The following is a 15,474-nucleotide window of genomic DNA, read 5'->3' as shown; positions in this document are numbered from 1 at the left end:
CAGACACAGGGTGGGAAAGCAGCCACTTGGTGGGAGGGATGCTGTAGAGAAAGAGTAGGAGAGCCCCCAGATGCTGGGGAGCTCAAAGTGTTACTGAGTGAGAAACGTATTCCACCTACTGCTTTAGCATGGCTTAGGTGAGTCTGCCTTCCAAGGGGTGGTCCCTTGGCCTGACCTAGCTGGGACAGCGTGTCTCTACCCAGGCCAAAAAGCCTGTTCTCTTGGTGAGAACAAGCTTTCTCCCAGTAAGCCTTTGGTGTTACTCAGACATGCAGACTCAAACTGTAAATACTTTTATCCCCTGAGCCATCTTGCAGGCCCATGTTCATTCCTTTGTAGCAAGTAGCAGGTATTTATGGTCTCTTAGTTCTTGAGCTCAGAAGTCTGAAGTCACAGAATTGGCAAGGTTTGTCTCTTCTGAGAGCCGTGAGCAAATGATGTGTCCCAGGCCTTCTCCTGGACTATTTTCTCCTGCCCATGACTATCTGCAGGGTCCATGACCTTTCCCTCACATTTGTGTCTCTGTTCAAATTTCCCTGTTTTATAAGGGTATTAATAATTTTGGACCAGGAGCTAACCTAATGACTTTTCCTTATATTAATCACATCTTTATGACACTTTTTCCAAATAAAGCCACATACGGAGGGACTGGGGATTAGGACTTGGCATATGAATTAGGGGAGAACACAGTTCAACCCTAATATGTGCATTCACATTGAGGCATGTGTCTCCTCTCTACCAGAGGTCTGTACAATACACGGCAAGCACAACAGTCCTACAAATATCTTTGTCATGCCATAGGTTGTAGGCATTATATGGACACTTAGATTTATAGAGTCATGCTTTTTCATGGTTGAGCAAACATGAGTTTTGAAATGCACTGAGATTTAAAAGCACATGCCAATGTGACAACTGAAGCATTGCTTTGAGCAATCCTTGTGCATTATTACTGTTAAGACATGTTGTCTGATATACTGATCTTCAAAAGTCTGCTCATGTTTTCTTGAAATAGGAAGTGTTACGGGAACCTGTAACTCTGTGGTGGAGGTAGACACATTCTGATGAGGTACAGGATGTTTTAGGGGAAGCTGTTATTCTGTGGCTGAGGTAGACACATTCTGTTACATAAGAGAAAATAGGTAGTCTCATGCTCACAAAGATTTGCTCTGAATGCAGCACAGACTGTAAGAAATCTACCACGGTGAGCTATAAAACTCAGAAGTACAGGACTGTGTCCCAGAGAATATAATTTAGAACTGAACCCTCAATGCCAAACTAAGTCTGGTATTTGACTCAGTCAAGAGGATCCAAATCCAAAATCTACTGCAGCTATTGCTGAGAGTTCACAGCATTCTGGGACCCTAGCACGACAATGCAGATACAGAATGTGCTTTCCAAGAGGTCACCGCTAAGTTTCTGTTACACACGTATAAACAAATGGCTCTGATAAAAACTAGACTGTTCCCAGGATCCTTCATTAGTACTCAAAGCCACAGACATCTCTAAAATCCCTGCTTCAGAGCTTTCATAGGTGTTTTCATATTGTCCTGCTATGAAAACATATTGTCATCACTTGTCCTGATTCCTTCCTTTGCTTCCTCGTTGCTTTACTCTTTCCTCCCACTCTTCCCTTCATGTTACTACAACATAAATACCAACCATGTATCTGGTGCATACATTGAGACATGGCTTCGCAGGCTGTTTCAATGAAAAACATTAGTAATGTAGACTTCAGCCTCTCTGTGTGTCAGTTTTTGATACCACAACAGGCATAGCAATAGTATAATGGCCAAGCTCTGTGTTGAGCATCAAAAAGTGATACATGGCAAAGCATGGTGGTGCCTGCCTCCACCCCAGCACTAGGGAGGCAAAAGTAGGGTTGGTATGTGTGAGGTCAGCCTTGGGGAACAGAGTAAGAATCTGTCTCAAAAACCTCAAACCACACCAAGCCAAACTGAAATAAGAGAGAAAGAGGGGACAGAGACAGGAGGATGGAGACTAAAAGAGATTGCCCGTTTAAAAAGCAGATCATAATAACATCCACTAGTTCCTCATTTTTGTTTGCTTTCTTCTAGATAGAAGCCTTTGCTATTTCTTGTTATAGTCATTCATAGACATTTTGCATTTTTTAAAAAAAAGTGTTATAACCTGGTAAATATTTTAGTCATGGTAACATATAGAAGGGAGAAAATGTTACCTTACTGTCGCTTGGTTATGATTTCATGCAAGTTTGGAAACATTCAAAATTAAATGGTTTCCTAGATGCCTTTTGCATTGGATGAGCAATATGCTGCATGCCATGGTTTCTGCTTTATATCAGCTAATTTTCACTAATCAAACAAGAATTTATTGCACAACCAACCGGCACATATCACTAAACAAAGGGACGCAGTCTTTAGTGGTTTTCAAGCACATTCAAAGAAGCCATTTGATAAATTGCCTTTGATTCCAGGCATGTGGCAAGAGGAACATGAGGGTTACAGTAATCTTGTGTAGCTGTGCCAACTCACCAAATGGATTTTGATCTTAGCTTTTCCATTGCTTGTCATCTAGTTAATCAATAGAGCATAACCAGATTATGTCATTTTAATCCCTTAGTAGATACTTTAGTGGTGATAACATGACATCAAAAAAGAAAATAGATGCTGTAACAGCTGCCTTGCTCAAGGTACAAAAGGGTCTGGCTGTGGGGTAAGTATAAGCGATCACTGAGTCCTGGCCATACTATATGCAGCAGATGCTCTGCCATGTTAAGTTTTTGCTTATCAATTATAACAGTAAAGTAAAACAGCAAACCAAAGCCTTTTGTTGTTCAGAAACTGTATCAATCTTCCCTGATGTGCATACAACACTTGAGCTCATAGCCACTTCCTATTACAAATATCAGCTTTCAGAAATATCATGACACATGTATCTGTTGGCTAATGATACCGGGCTTTAATAATGGCTTTACTCATTTTTGAGGAATAGAGTCCAAGACAAATAGTCATTTAACTTCTCTCTCTTTCAGGAACTTCTGGGAGATTCTTGGAAGAATTACACTGCTGTTCTTTTTACCCATGCAGAAAAAATAGAAGGAGCAGGGATCAGTGAAGATGAATATTTGCACGAGGCTTCTGATACCTTGTTAACTCTGCTAAATTCTGTTCAGCAGAGGTATGCTTTCTTGTATGAAAAAGGAAACCCATGCAATGAACAAAGAATTAAAATCTTAGAAAGAATTATGGAATTTATAAAAGACAATCATTATCAAGTTCTTAGTTTTACATAAAACTTAAGTGAAAAGAAAAGAGCACTGGGTATCAATTAGGGTCATAAGCCAGATTTTAAAATATGCCTTTGTTCACATGAATATTGGGGATGTGAATTCCCTGTACTGCTGTATAGCCATTTTGGAAATTTGCAAATAAAAACTAGTATCAAGGTTTTAAGATTTCTAATGCAAATCTCATGATATCAGAATTATAAGTATTTATCCAACAAAAGTGTACATTTGTGCATTAAGAAACATACATATACAAGAATATTCATGGTGGCACCATTCATGATAGTTAAAAACTGAAAACTATCTTAATGTTCATTAATGGAATGAACAGTGAGGTATTACAGTAATGAAAATGCACAAACTCAGTTATTTGTAGCAATAGAAAGCAACTGCTTAACTACAATGCCGAGAGAAAGAAGCCAGGCATGAAGTGTGCCTTATGACTCCATCTATATAAAGGTCAGAAACAGTCAAAACTAATGATACCTAACTACTCTGAAGGTAGAAGCATTGGGGATCAGGGAAGCAAAAGGATGCTGGGGAGTAGCTTGCAGAGATTTTGATAATGCCATTTCTTGGTTTGGAACCAGTTCCATACGGCATGTACCTTGTGAAGAAAATGGAGCAAAGTTTCTTGTAGCTTATGAGCCCCTCACTATATTTGAATACAAGTTAAAATGAATAAATTTTCTTCATTTTAAAGAAATTAACTTCACTGCTTACTTGATACAAGAGACAGAAAATTGTACAACCCTACCAGGGTTTTTTTCCTTTTTTGGAACACATACTCCATAGTTAATGGCAACGATTGCATGGATTGGAGTGTGATAGAGACTGGGTGTTATCCTTCCTGCCTTAGGGAGACCTCCTGGCCCTATGAAGGTTTAGAAACATTAAGGAAAACTCAGAGCAAGCTCTTCAGCAAATCCCTACAGTAGCTATCATGGCTGACTAGAAATGCAGTCTTGACTAAAGAAGGGGGGTGCCTCCTGAGTCTTTGGTTTGTATTGCTATAAAACTGCAGGATGATTTGCCACTTGAGAGTGATCCTTAGGGTGGCTTTAGTATAACAGTGATATTGAAAAGAAAGCAATTCTTGCTATCAAGAGCTAAGTCTATCACCAAGGCAGAATCATATCACCTTCACATGTGATCCTATATGAATCTTCCCAGAACACCACTAATTCATGAACTGTTTTCATATAGTTAAATAATATTTTTATTTTTCTTACTGTAATAGCCTGTAGTAATTTCCATTAGAAAGGAGATTATAACTCATTGGTTTTCTCCAAAAGCAGTTCTCAAAAGGCTACTTTTATGCTTGCTATTATTTGAACTCTAGCACAGATGGTGTTTATTAAAGAAATCATCAACCTCCTACTTATTAGGGAGACAGCTAAAGATAGGTAGTGTCAGATTCACCCTTAAAATTCTCTCCCCTTATCTTACATATTGCTGTCTTGGTAACAGGGAACAAGAATGGCTTAATTATAATGGATATTTAATCACATTTGTACATCTTTACAGTGTACTATGGGAATTCAATGCACGTTATATATATAATATGTAATGATAAAATCAGGACAATAGGCATTTGACTTCTCACGTTATCAGTAATTTGTAAATGTTGGGAAACTTGTAATTTCTTTAATCAATTTTAAATACATCATAGACAAACTAGCAATGTAACCTAATAGTGGAGTACTTGTCTGGCTTGCACAAGGACCTTGGTTCAATCCTGTCAAGGCAAAAATCAAAAGAACAAGATGAAATAATTTTGGGGAAGAAGGGATTTATGGTGGTAGAAGGAAGGGGTGGAGAGAAAGTGATGGGTATGCATTTCATGCATGTGTGACACACAGCAGCGTTAACAAAGAGCAAAAAGGAAATGTAATAATTTACAATATTGTTATCTTGCACCAGATGAGAAACACAAAGGATTTCTCAAACTCTGATTTGCTACACTCCTTGATTCCCGAAAGTTCAAGTTTTCTGGGTTATTTTTCTTTTTTACAAGATTTCCTGATATTATCAGATTGATTATTCTGACACTTCCTAAATTTATTTTGTAGGTTGGGTGTACAAGTGTTTTGTCAAATAACATTCCATTACCAAATCACCTTTGTTATTTGTTTTATGGTCCCGTTATTTCTTGTATTTTTCCCACTGTTTTCTCTAATTTTGCTAATTTGCTAATGTTATTTTATCTGTGATGTTTTGGAAGTTCTATTGGAATTCATACATGTAACAGGAATCAGGTACATATTTCCTACCATTGTTTGATAACAGAGTAACAACTGTTTGTTCAACCAAGAAATACCCCACTAGTTAATCCTTCAACTAAGGGTGCCTCCATCCCTGTGGAGCTCACACCTACAGGATACCTTCATCTCCTCCCTCTTTTCTCTTTTGCCATACACGCACAGAAGATGGTTTAAGATGTTCTTTCCCCATATAACTGGATTCTACAGAGACAACTAACTCAAGACTTCCTCTTGTATGCTGCCCCTTTTGGTTCAAGAGCCATTTTATATCACTTAACATGTACACCCCTAGTAGTTTATCATTGTCTTTTCTAAAAATTATTTATCAGGATACACAATACTAACGTTCCTTATGTTTTCAAATAAAACTTTTTTGTTGATTTGACTCTTCCTTTTTCCCTCCACTCTTGACTCCCCTCAGTGCTAGGAACTCTAATTTTTACTGCTTTCCCCCTTGTCTTCACCTTCTTCAATGACTCTAGTGAGTGTCTCCTCCAACAAACCATGCATTCCTGCATAGTCAATATTACATCTCAAGGATGTCGTTAAATGTATTACTATGTAACAGCATCCCTGGGTCTTCATAATGATCAGCATAAGGAATGTAGGAAAATAACATGCCCACATAATTGCAACTCACAAGGGACCCATGTGAGAAGAATAATTAGCTCTAGGCAAAATAAATGGCATCCTGATGGCTGTCCTTTGGTGTCCTGCCGCCTTTTCTATTAAAGCCTGTTATTTGCAGTCTTCACTTGTGTTCTTCAGATGTCCAGTCTGTATGCTAGCCTCCTCTGGTTAACCACAAATTTCTGCTGAATCTTAAACTGGAAAGTTCTTTGAACATTTTTTTACTTATATATAGATTTTATATTATCAATTTATTTTTTTACATTCTAATCCCAGTTCCCCCTCTCTCCTCTACTTCCATTCCCCCCACCCACCTCCTCCCATTTGCTCCTCAGCGAGGGTAAGGCCTTCCCTAAGTCTGTCCCATCATCTCGTTGAGGTAGGATTAAGGCATCTCTCTACCCCCACACCCTTGTGTCTAGGCTGAGCAAGGTATCTCTCCATCTAGAATGGGCTCCACTAAGTCAGTTTGTGCATTAGTGTTAGATCTTGGATCCACTGACAGTGGTTTCATATGTTGTCCCAGTCACACCATTGTCACCTATATTAAGTGAGTCTAGTTCGGTCTTATGCAGGTTCCCCATTTGTCAGACCAGATCTCTCACTAGCTTGGGTCAGCTGATTCTGTGGGTTTCCCCATCATGGTCTTGACCCCTTTGTTCAAATTATTACCCCTCCACACACACTTTGATTGTACTCCAGGAGCTTGGCCCGTTGGTTAGTTGTGGATTTCTGCATCTGCTTCCATCTGTTTCTGGAAAAGGGTTCTAGTTTCTCTGGGGTTGTGGATTGTAGGCTGGGTATCTTTTGCTTTATGTCTGGTAACCACTTATGAGTGAGTACATACTATATTTGTCTTTCTGGTTTTGCGTTTCCCCACTCAGGGTGGTTTTTTCTAGTTCTGATCATTTGCCTGAAAATTTTAGGACATCTTTGTTCCTTACCACTGAGTAGTACTCCATTGTGTAAATATACCACATTTTCTTTATCCATTCTCCGGTTGAGAGGCATCTAGGTTGTTTCCAAGATCTAACTATTACAAATAATGTTGTTATAAACATAGTTGAGCAAATGTCCTTGTGGTGTGAATGTGCCTCCTTTGGGGTACATGCCCATGAGTGGTATTGCAGGGTCTTGAGGTAGGTTGATCCCTACTTTTCTGAGAAATCACCATACTGATTTCCACAGCAACTGTACAAGTTTGCACTCCCACCAGCAATGGAGGAGTGTTCCCCTTTCTCCACATCCTCTCGAGCATAAGCTGTCATATGACATTTTTTATCTCAGCCATTGTGATCAGTGTAAGATGAAATCTCAGACTGGTTTTGATTTGCATTTCCCTGACGACTAAGGATGTTGAGCATTTCCTTAAGTGTCTTTCCACCATTCGAGACTGTTCTGTTGAAAATTTTCTGTTTAGATCTGTACCCCATTTTTTTGGTAGTTTCTAGTTCCTTGAGTTCTTTGGCGATCAGCCTTCTGTCAGATGTGGAGTTGGTAAAGATCTTTTCCCATTCTGTAGGTAGCTGTTTTGTCTTGTTCTTTGAACATTTTGAAATTCATGGGATAGTATACTTGGAATTCTGAGCTCATAGGGTAGTGTACTGGGTGCTTTTGAGCAACTGGGGTCAGAGCCTGATTAGCATGTGCCCTTTTGGGGACCTTAGTGATTACCCTCTAAACCAACTGACTCTAAAACTTACTGGGTTAATTTTTCTAGATATAAAACCTCAAGGAATAATCTCTGACTTGATTCCTGGTTTTTGTTTTTTACCTTTTTCCTTTTTAAGCTATTGTAGATGGAAAAAACTTACTACTCCTCCTCAAAGTGCATCTCTTAGAGATGTTCAACATGGAGCTTACTAAGAGTGACTATGGTCAAGGAACAGACTGCATACTGCAAATGCTATGTTCCAAGGTGATAACGGTTTGATGATGTGTTTATGGTAACAGAACAAAGGATATCATAAATCAGGGCACTTTCAATAAGACAGTGGAGGCAACAGGTAGGGGTCACAGAAAAGCAGGGAGACTCTTCTGTAGGCCTCAGAAGCCATCTGATAAGCAACCTTAGACCATTGGTTGGTTTCAAACTATGAATCTGCTCCTATACTCCAAAGGGTTTACCTACTACTGGTCACACAGATGTTAAATCTGGTACTAATGAGAAAAGTAAATGGTTCTGAAGTGGGCTAAAGGTGACCCAACTTGGCTCTGGACTTGCAACACTCCAACCTCTTCACATCACCCAAATTCTAAGAGTTAGTCAGCCTTGCAGAAGGGTCAGCCGAAGGTGAGGTTCTTTTCAAAAACTTTGCTTCACACTGGTTTTTTATATATTTGTTTTGAGATGTTATTTCTATTTTATGTTTGGATGATTTGCTTGCATGTATGTTTATGGACAACATACTTGCAGTGCCCTCAGAGGCCAGAAGAGGATGCTGGGTCCTCTGGGACTGGAATTACAGAAAGTTGTGAGCCACCATGTGGTTGTTGGGAATTGAACTTAGGACCTCTGGAAGAGCAGCCAAGTGCTCTTAACCACTGAGCCATCTCTCCAGTCCCCCACAGCATGTTTATAGACACCTGTCTTTTGTCTTAAAGAACTGCTTCCTTTTACCAGCCTACGCTTTTGGATCATATTTTGTTTTCATATAAGGCTAAGATTTTCAAGCATTACTGTACGAAGACAAACTAAAAACTCGAGGAAAAAATGAAATAAATTTATAAAGGAGAGGAGCCTTATTAGGAAGCAATAGCTTTCCTTAGGTACAGGAAGTAAACAAAGCCCTGGAAGATGCACCGGTCACCATTACTTACTTACACACTAACCCTTCACACTTGGTGCTCTCACTTAAATGGGACAACCTTCCTGTACCTTTTAGTGTATTAATCAGGATGCAGGATGTACATCCTGAAACACTGGGGAGAAGAGTTAGACCATTTCTGCCTTTCAGGGAACTCTCACTGGAGAATAGAGACCATTAAGGAGCATAAAGACTTCCTGGGCCACCAACCCCCCCCCCCCCATAAAACTGGGGATTCCTTTTCTATGAGGCATATGGTATCTATTCCATTTACTCAAATCTGGATTTGAATAAAACTATCTCTTCTAGCAATAGTCATCTCCTCCCTGGTTTGTTTCAACAGAGGCAGCTGGTAAGTAGGATGGCCAGGTACCGATAACAGGATTGCTACTTCCGAATTTATTTTACTTCACATGCTTCGAATGTTTTTGTTTTTAATATGTGCTTCTTTGGGGTGAAAATGGTATCTTTTCATATAACAAATGAAGGTTATAGAAAGAAGTTATTTCAATCACAATTATTCTTTTGTTAACTTATTGAAAGTGACTTTTAGTTTGCATTTTCATCAGTCTTTTAAGAGAGAAATTCAGTTGTGATGTTGATTTTGGATGACTCTTCTCTGCTCTTTCCAAATTTCCCAGGTGTGAAAATCTGAGAGGGTTTTAATGAACTAGTATCAGCCAAATATTTAATCTTAGGGATAAAATCTTAAGGGGATGTATACATCAAAAACATTTCTCTATGGGGATGTATAATATTCTAATGAGGCAATTTACAAAAACAAATGTGACACTTTGTATGGAGTGGCCTTGCCAGAAAGGCCCCAAAGGCAGATGAGCAAACATTAACTGATATTTGGACAATTCTGTAGGCATTATATAGCAAGGGAGAGCAAGAAGAATAGTCACCCTCATCAAAAAGGATTATTCATCGTGATTACTGAGCCTCAGGCTTGTTTTGCTCTTGTTGCTAACGACAATAGCTCACCAGCTAGTAAATGATGATGATGAAGGCAAGATCTAGAGAACTGGGAATAGAGTGGGTCAGGAGGAGGGGGAGTAGAAGCTAGGGATAAAAGCAGAAAATACAAACAAGGGGATACATTAGGGTGAAAAATACAATATTCCTAATTAGCTCACACTCTGAAAATCCAGATGGCTTGCTTTCAAATCAGTAATTATTTCATTGTTCCAGGTTTTTCTTCCAAATACTTTTGGAGTTAACTCCTACAAATCATCACTGCCAAGACTTATTCAAGAACATTCACAACTTTACAGTACAAGAAACAAGCTGTTCCACCCAGTTCCAATCAGCTGGCACCTGAACATGCAGCTCTGCAGAGATTTTTTTCCGTCTTACTGTCGAAAAATGTAAGGTTACCACCTAAGAGACAGCTATGATTGGGTATACTCTAAAGGAGCTGTTCCTATTTAACAGTCATCTATCTATTCATTCATCCATCTTAAACCTAGTGACTCTGTTATCAGTCATTTAGGGTCAAAATCCACTCCCTTACTTTCCAAAAGAAATTGGAAAACAGAATACTCAAAAAAAATTAGTAAGCAGACATTACTAAGTTTTACCAAACTGGGGAGAGAAAACTTAATGTTTTCCCCTATCAAGTGTGTGGCAGTCTTCATACAACTAATAGAAAACTGAGAAAAGGGCCATAAGACATAAGTTTAGGAGAGAAATCATTACCTTTCCTTGAGACAGGTTCACAAGAACCTGGGGGCTGTAACTGAAACAGACCATGGAAGAATGTTTCTAACTGACTTACTTCTCATGGCTGGGATGTCCTACTCCAATCATTAATAGAGAAATGCCCTACAGATTTGCCTTCAGGCAATCAGACAGACACATTTTCTCAATTGAGGTTCCTCTTGCCAGTTAACTAGAGCTTGTGATACACTGACATAAAAACAAACAGGCCAGCAGACCAGCAATACATTACTATTAAACCATAACCCTCTGTCTTAGTTAATGTTTTACTGCTATGGAGAGACACCATGACCAAGGCAACTTATAAAAGGCATTTATTTAATTGTATACTTCTTATAGTTTCAGAGTCAATCCATGACCATTATGGCAGAAGGCAGCAGGCATGTGCTGGAGTTTTACACCCTGATCACCAAGCAGCAGGCAGAGAGAGAGAGACACTGCCTGGCATGGGCTTTTGAATCCTCAAATCCCACCCCTTCCAACAATGCCACACCTCCTCCAATAAGGCCACATCTCCTAACTCTTCTCAAACAGTTCCACTGTTCTCTCTCTCTCTCTCTCTCTCTCTCTCTCTCTCTCTCTCTCTCTCTCTCTCTCTCTCTCTCTCTCTCTCTCTCTCTCTCTCTCTCTCTCTCTCTCTCTCTCTCTCTCTCTCTCTCTCTCTCTCTCTCTCTCTCTCTCTCTCTCTCTCTCTCTCTCTCTCTCTCTCCTCTCTCTCTCTCTCTCTCTCTCTCTCTCTCTCTCTCTCTCTCTCTCTCTCTCTCTCTCTCTCTCCTTCTCTCTCTCTCTCTGGGTTATTCCACGTCCTATTAGCAGCTCTCCTTGGCAGGTATCCCATGGCAATGACATCTCCAGCATCTTGGGGTCTCCAAGGCAATCCAGGCTTCACCTTCATAGCTTTATGCAATGGCCTCTCCAGGCCTCCACTCCCCTGCCACACTCTGGCCTTGGCAGCTTTTGTAACCTTGGAAGATTAGTCTATAACCCCTTTCCTATATCCTTCCTAAAGCTGGAACCACTTGGCCAGCCAAAGCTGCCAACTTCTGCTTGTTGGGGTAGGACTTGGCCTATTCCTTTACTTATATCTGCATAAACTTTCTGTTGTTGATGGTTTCCTTTGCTCCTTAAATTTTCCTTTAATTCCTTTTTATAAACTGGAAGCTTAACTGGTCTCTGTAGTGAAAAGAGGCCAGTCAAAGAAACACACCTTGAGCAGAGCCAAAGAAACACACTTCGACCCTGCAAACAGAACCAAAGAAATGTACCCTGACCCTGAAACAAAGGAACACACTTTGTCCCTGGAATCTGAGTCAGTGAAAGAAATGCACCCTGGACCTAAAATTGGAGCCAAAAGGCTAAAAAGGACCAGAGAAAGAAACACTTTGGCCCTGAAACCAGAGCCAAATCCGACCTTAATCCTGTGCAGAAAACTAACCAATCCTCAAGCAGAGCTCTAGCCAATCTGAGCTCAGCACTGAAATCGGACCAATCCCTACCCTAGAAAAACGTGCCCCACTCTCAAGAATCCCTACATAAACCCTATGCATGTTCAGCTTGGCTGGTCCAACTGCTTCCTTCCAAAACACCCCTTCTCTTTTGCAGTGACCCTGGGCAGAGCAGAGCGAGCAGGGCTGCTACACTTTTGCCCCGGAAGCTTTCCCTTGGCAAAGTGGAGTTGTTACACTCCACTCTCCGGGAACAGAGCTGAACTGTAGCAACCTAGCTGCAGAAACTTGCAGAGCAAAACTGCTACACTAGGCGAACATTCCCAGCTGGAAGACCTTGTCCTGCTGATACACCGGAGAAGCCTTTCTCTGAGGCAAGGCTGTATGTAAACTGTTAAGCTTACTGCAACCTGTGGTGGTCCTTGGCTCCTGAGCTCCAGGATACTTTTCCACCTGAACTGTGTAACACACAATATTCTGTGGCTCCCGAGTTCCAGGATACCTTTCCATCTGAGCTGTGTAACATTCAGTATCTTGTGGCTCCCCAGTGCCAGAATACCTGACCCACTCCTGTTCCATCCATCCTGTCTCCCTTCTGACCGAAAGGCTTACAGTCTCACCCTGAGGGTACCACTCCTTTTATTCCGTTTTGAATCAGGCCTGTCTTTAAACCTTTTATTCCCTTGAGCACAGGACTTGGCTCCAGCATTACATTGCCTGTTGTTCCTTTTCTTCTCAGACTGTACATTTACTATTTCTATTTGCCCTACTTGCTCCTTTGTACTGTAGATGTTTAAGATCTAATAACCATATGATAGCCACACCTAGGCTGTCTTGGAATCTCCTCTACCAATGACCTTAATCCAAATCATTTTAATTTATCTCTAGGCACATATTTTTGGGACAAGGGCAACATGCAGCCACATTCTTTGTCCAAATATCACAAGAATGGTCTGCAGCCCAACTGCTAGTATCAACATTGTTCCCCTCTGAAACTTTTTGAGCTGGGCTTTCTTACCCAAAGGATGGCCCGTTAAGTTCCACTTAAAGCTCCCAAAGGTTTTTCTAACCCGAAGTCCCAAAGTCCTCCAAACAAAAGCATTGTCACAGTGAAGCCCAACTCCAGGTACCAACTTCTGTCTTAGCTACTGTTGTCTCGTTGTGAAGAGACACCAAGGCAACTTATAAAAGAAGGCATTTAATTGGGGGCTTGCTTACAGTCTCGGAGGGTTATTCCATGACCATTATTGGGGTTGCTGACAGATATGGTTCTGGAGCAGTCGCTGAGTGCTTCACAAACTGCTCTGTTGGCAGTAGTAGGTGGAGACAGACAGACACTGGGCCTGGCATGGGCTTTTGAAATATCAAAACCCAGCCCAAGTGACACATCTCCTCTGACAAGGCCACACCTCCTAACCCTTCCCAAACAATTCCATTTACTGGGAACCAAGCATTCAAATATATGAGCCTATGGGATCATTCTCATTCAAATCACACCTCCCATATTTGTTTATCCCGACATCTCATATTAATATCAAACACAACCTTAAGAGGCCCACAGATCTTAAAAATTTCAAACACTTAAAAGTTAAACCTATAAAACATCTAATTATCTCAAAGGCCAAAATGTCCCAACTGTGGGCTCCTGAAAAGAAAATCAAAACTAAGGCGTATACTTTCTTACTCCAAGAGGGAAGAAGCAGAATACAGGCACAATTAAATCAAAGTAAAAGCACAGTTCAGCAGTGCATAGTTAGTGCCTGACACCCCACTCACTTTGGATCCGCTGGCTTCAAACAACCTGGGCAGCTGCACTTCTCCAGCCTTCCAGCTGAGCACACACAGCTTGTTTTGTGGGCTGGGGTTAGGCTAAGGCTGGCTTCACACCATAACTGCTACTGTCCTTGGTAGCTGTCTCCGTGCTAGTGTTAGTACTGAGGCATCTGTACTGGCCTGTCTTTGGGATTCTGACAGGGTATGACCTTAGTGGCAGCCACTAAGATCACCACCTGTGCACATTCACTATGCTCCCTCATAAAAGCGCCCTGCCCACCTCCCATCCTCCTCTTCCCTATCCCCTCCCCTCCCCCTCTGACCTCTTTCTGCCTCTTTCCTCTCCCCCACTGCTCCTGTCTCTGAAAGCTGGTCTTCTTCCTCCTCCTTTCCCATTTTATGATCCCCCCAAAACCCCTCCACTTGAACTCTGTCACATGGCATCTTTCTCATGTGCTGCTTTTTAAAAGTTACAACACCTACCGTTTCCAATATGCTGGCATCTCCACTGTGAGTCGGGCTGCTCCCTCACCAGCCGACTCCCTTGGCTGCTTTTTAGGCTACACAGTGCCAAGTCTCAGCTGTTCTCCATGACTCTTTCATGCCCTCAAAACCAGTATCACCTGGGTGACTCTTATACATCACCACATGCAGCTACTAGCTAGCAGCCATAAGCCCCTGTGGACCTCATCTGAGCGGTGACCTCAAACATCCCCAGAAAATTTCACTTCAATGATGTTGATCTTGTGTTAATTTCCAATTCCTTAGCTCCAGCTGACCAGCAGAGATTGTCCCAGTAAAGTCAGGGCTTTGCAAAATCAGAGTCAAAGGGACAATGCCAAGATCTGTTGATAGGAGGATCAGTTATCTGGGACCTCTTGCATGACTGCAATGGTCTCAAAGTACTTGGATAGGGTGAGAGAAATTCTGGGAGAAACAATTGCCTAGGTCAGTGGTTCTCAACCTTCCTAATGCTTTAATACAGTTGTGGTAACCCCCAAACATAACATTATTTCAATGCTCCTTTATCACTGTAATTTTGCTGTTATGAATAATATAACAACAGATTATGTAGGGTTTCTGATATTTAACCCACGGGTTAAGAACTGCTGGCCTAGGGGGTCCTGTACAGTAAGGCACCTAGAGGCTCTATTCTCAAACTGCCTTCTAAAGAGTTTAATGCTTCACATCCTCCAGCCTGCAATGGAGGGGGGGGGGTGGCGGTGGTGGTGGTCTGAGCAGCTCCAGAGATACCCTCAAGGAGGAACCTCTCCTACTTCTCAGCAATCTTTAAATGGTCTGAATCTCTTCAGTAGCCACACCCTCCAAGACTCCAGATTTCTTTTCTGGTCAACCAGAAACTTCAAATTCTACTTTAGCAGTTGAGCTTTGTTTATAATTTCTGCTGCCAATCTAGCAAAACCAACCAGCTATCATAGGCCTCACCCAGTGCTGTGCTGACCTGAACATTTCTCCACATTAGCCTGTTGATGGGGAAGTACTGTGTATATGTCAATAAAGCAGTGTTGGCCAGTAGGGAAGCAAGATAGGTGGGACTAGGAGTTGAG

General features: G+C 41.2%; 1 protein-coding gene and 1 long non-coding RNA gene across 4 annotated transcripts in view; one reads left to right on the top strand and one right to left on the bottom strand.

Moving 5' to 3' along the window:
- Nucleotides 1-14,151, bottom strand: part of LOC110343061 — a 101,499-nt gene extending 87,348 nt beyond the window's left edge. Inside the window, exon 1 of the long non-coding RNA XR_002385256.2 lies at nucleotides 13,910-14,151. This is a non-coding gene — a long non-coding RNA (uncharacterized LOC110343061). The remainder of the gene's footprint in view (nucleotides 1-13,909) is intronic.
- The window catches only part of Gimd1 (GIMAP family P-loop NTPase domain containing 1), a 30,189-nt gene that overhangs the window by 10,624 nt on the left and 4,091 nt on the right, over nucleotides 1-15,474 (top strand). Inside the window, exons 3-4 of one of the 3 annotated variants that reach the window (XM_013121902.3) lie at nucleotides 3,011-3,156; nucleotides 10,161-10,336. In XM_013121902.3, coding sequence (XP_012977356.1) covers nucleotides 3,011-3,156; nucleotides 10,161-10,290 — 276 coding nt within the window. In that variant the 3' untranslated portion in view covers nucleotides 10,291-10,336. Of the gene's footprint in view, nucleotides 1-3,010; nucleotides 3,432-10,160; nucleotides 10,337-15,474 lie in introns of those variants that run through there. The other 2 variants (XM_005081989.4, XM_013121903.3) reach the window with 2 other exon arrangements.

The sequence above is a fragment of the Mesocricetus auratus genome, unplaced genomic scaffold, assembly GCF_017639785.1.
Source record: "Mesocricetus auratus isolate SY011 unplaced genomic scaffold, BCM_Maur_2.0 Super-Scaffold_100009, whole genome shotgun sequence".
NCBI lineage: Eukaryota > Metazoa > Chordata > Mammalia > Rodentia > Cricetidae > Mesocricetus > Mesocricetus auratus.
This window is presented reverse-complemented; position numbering and strand designations above follow the sequence as displayed.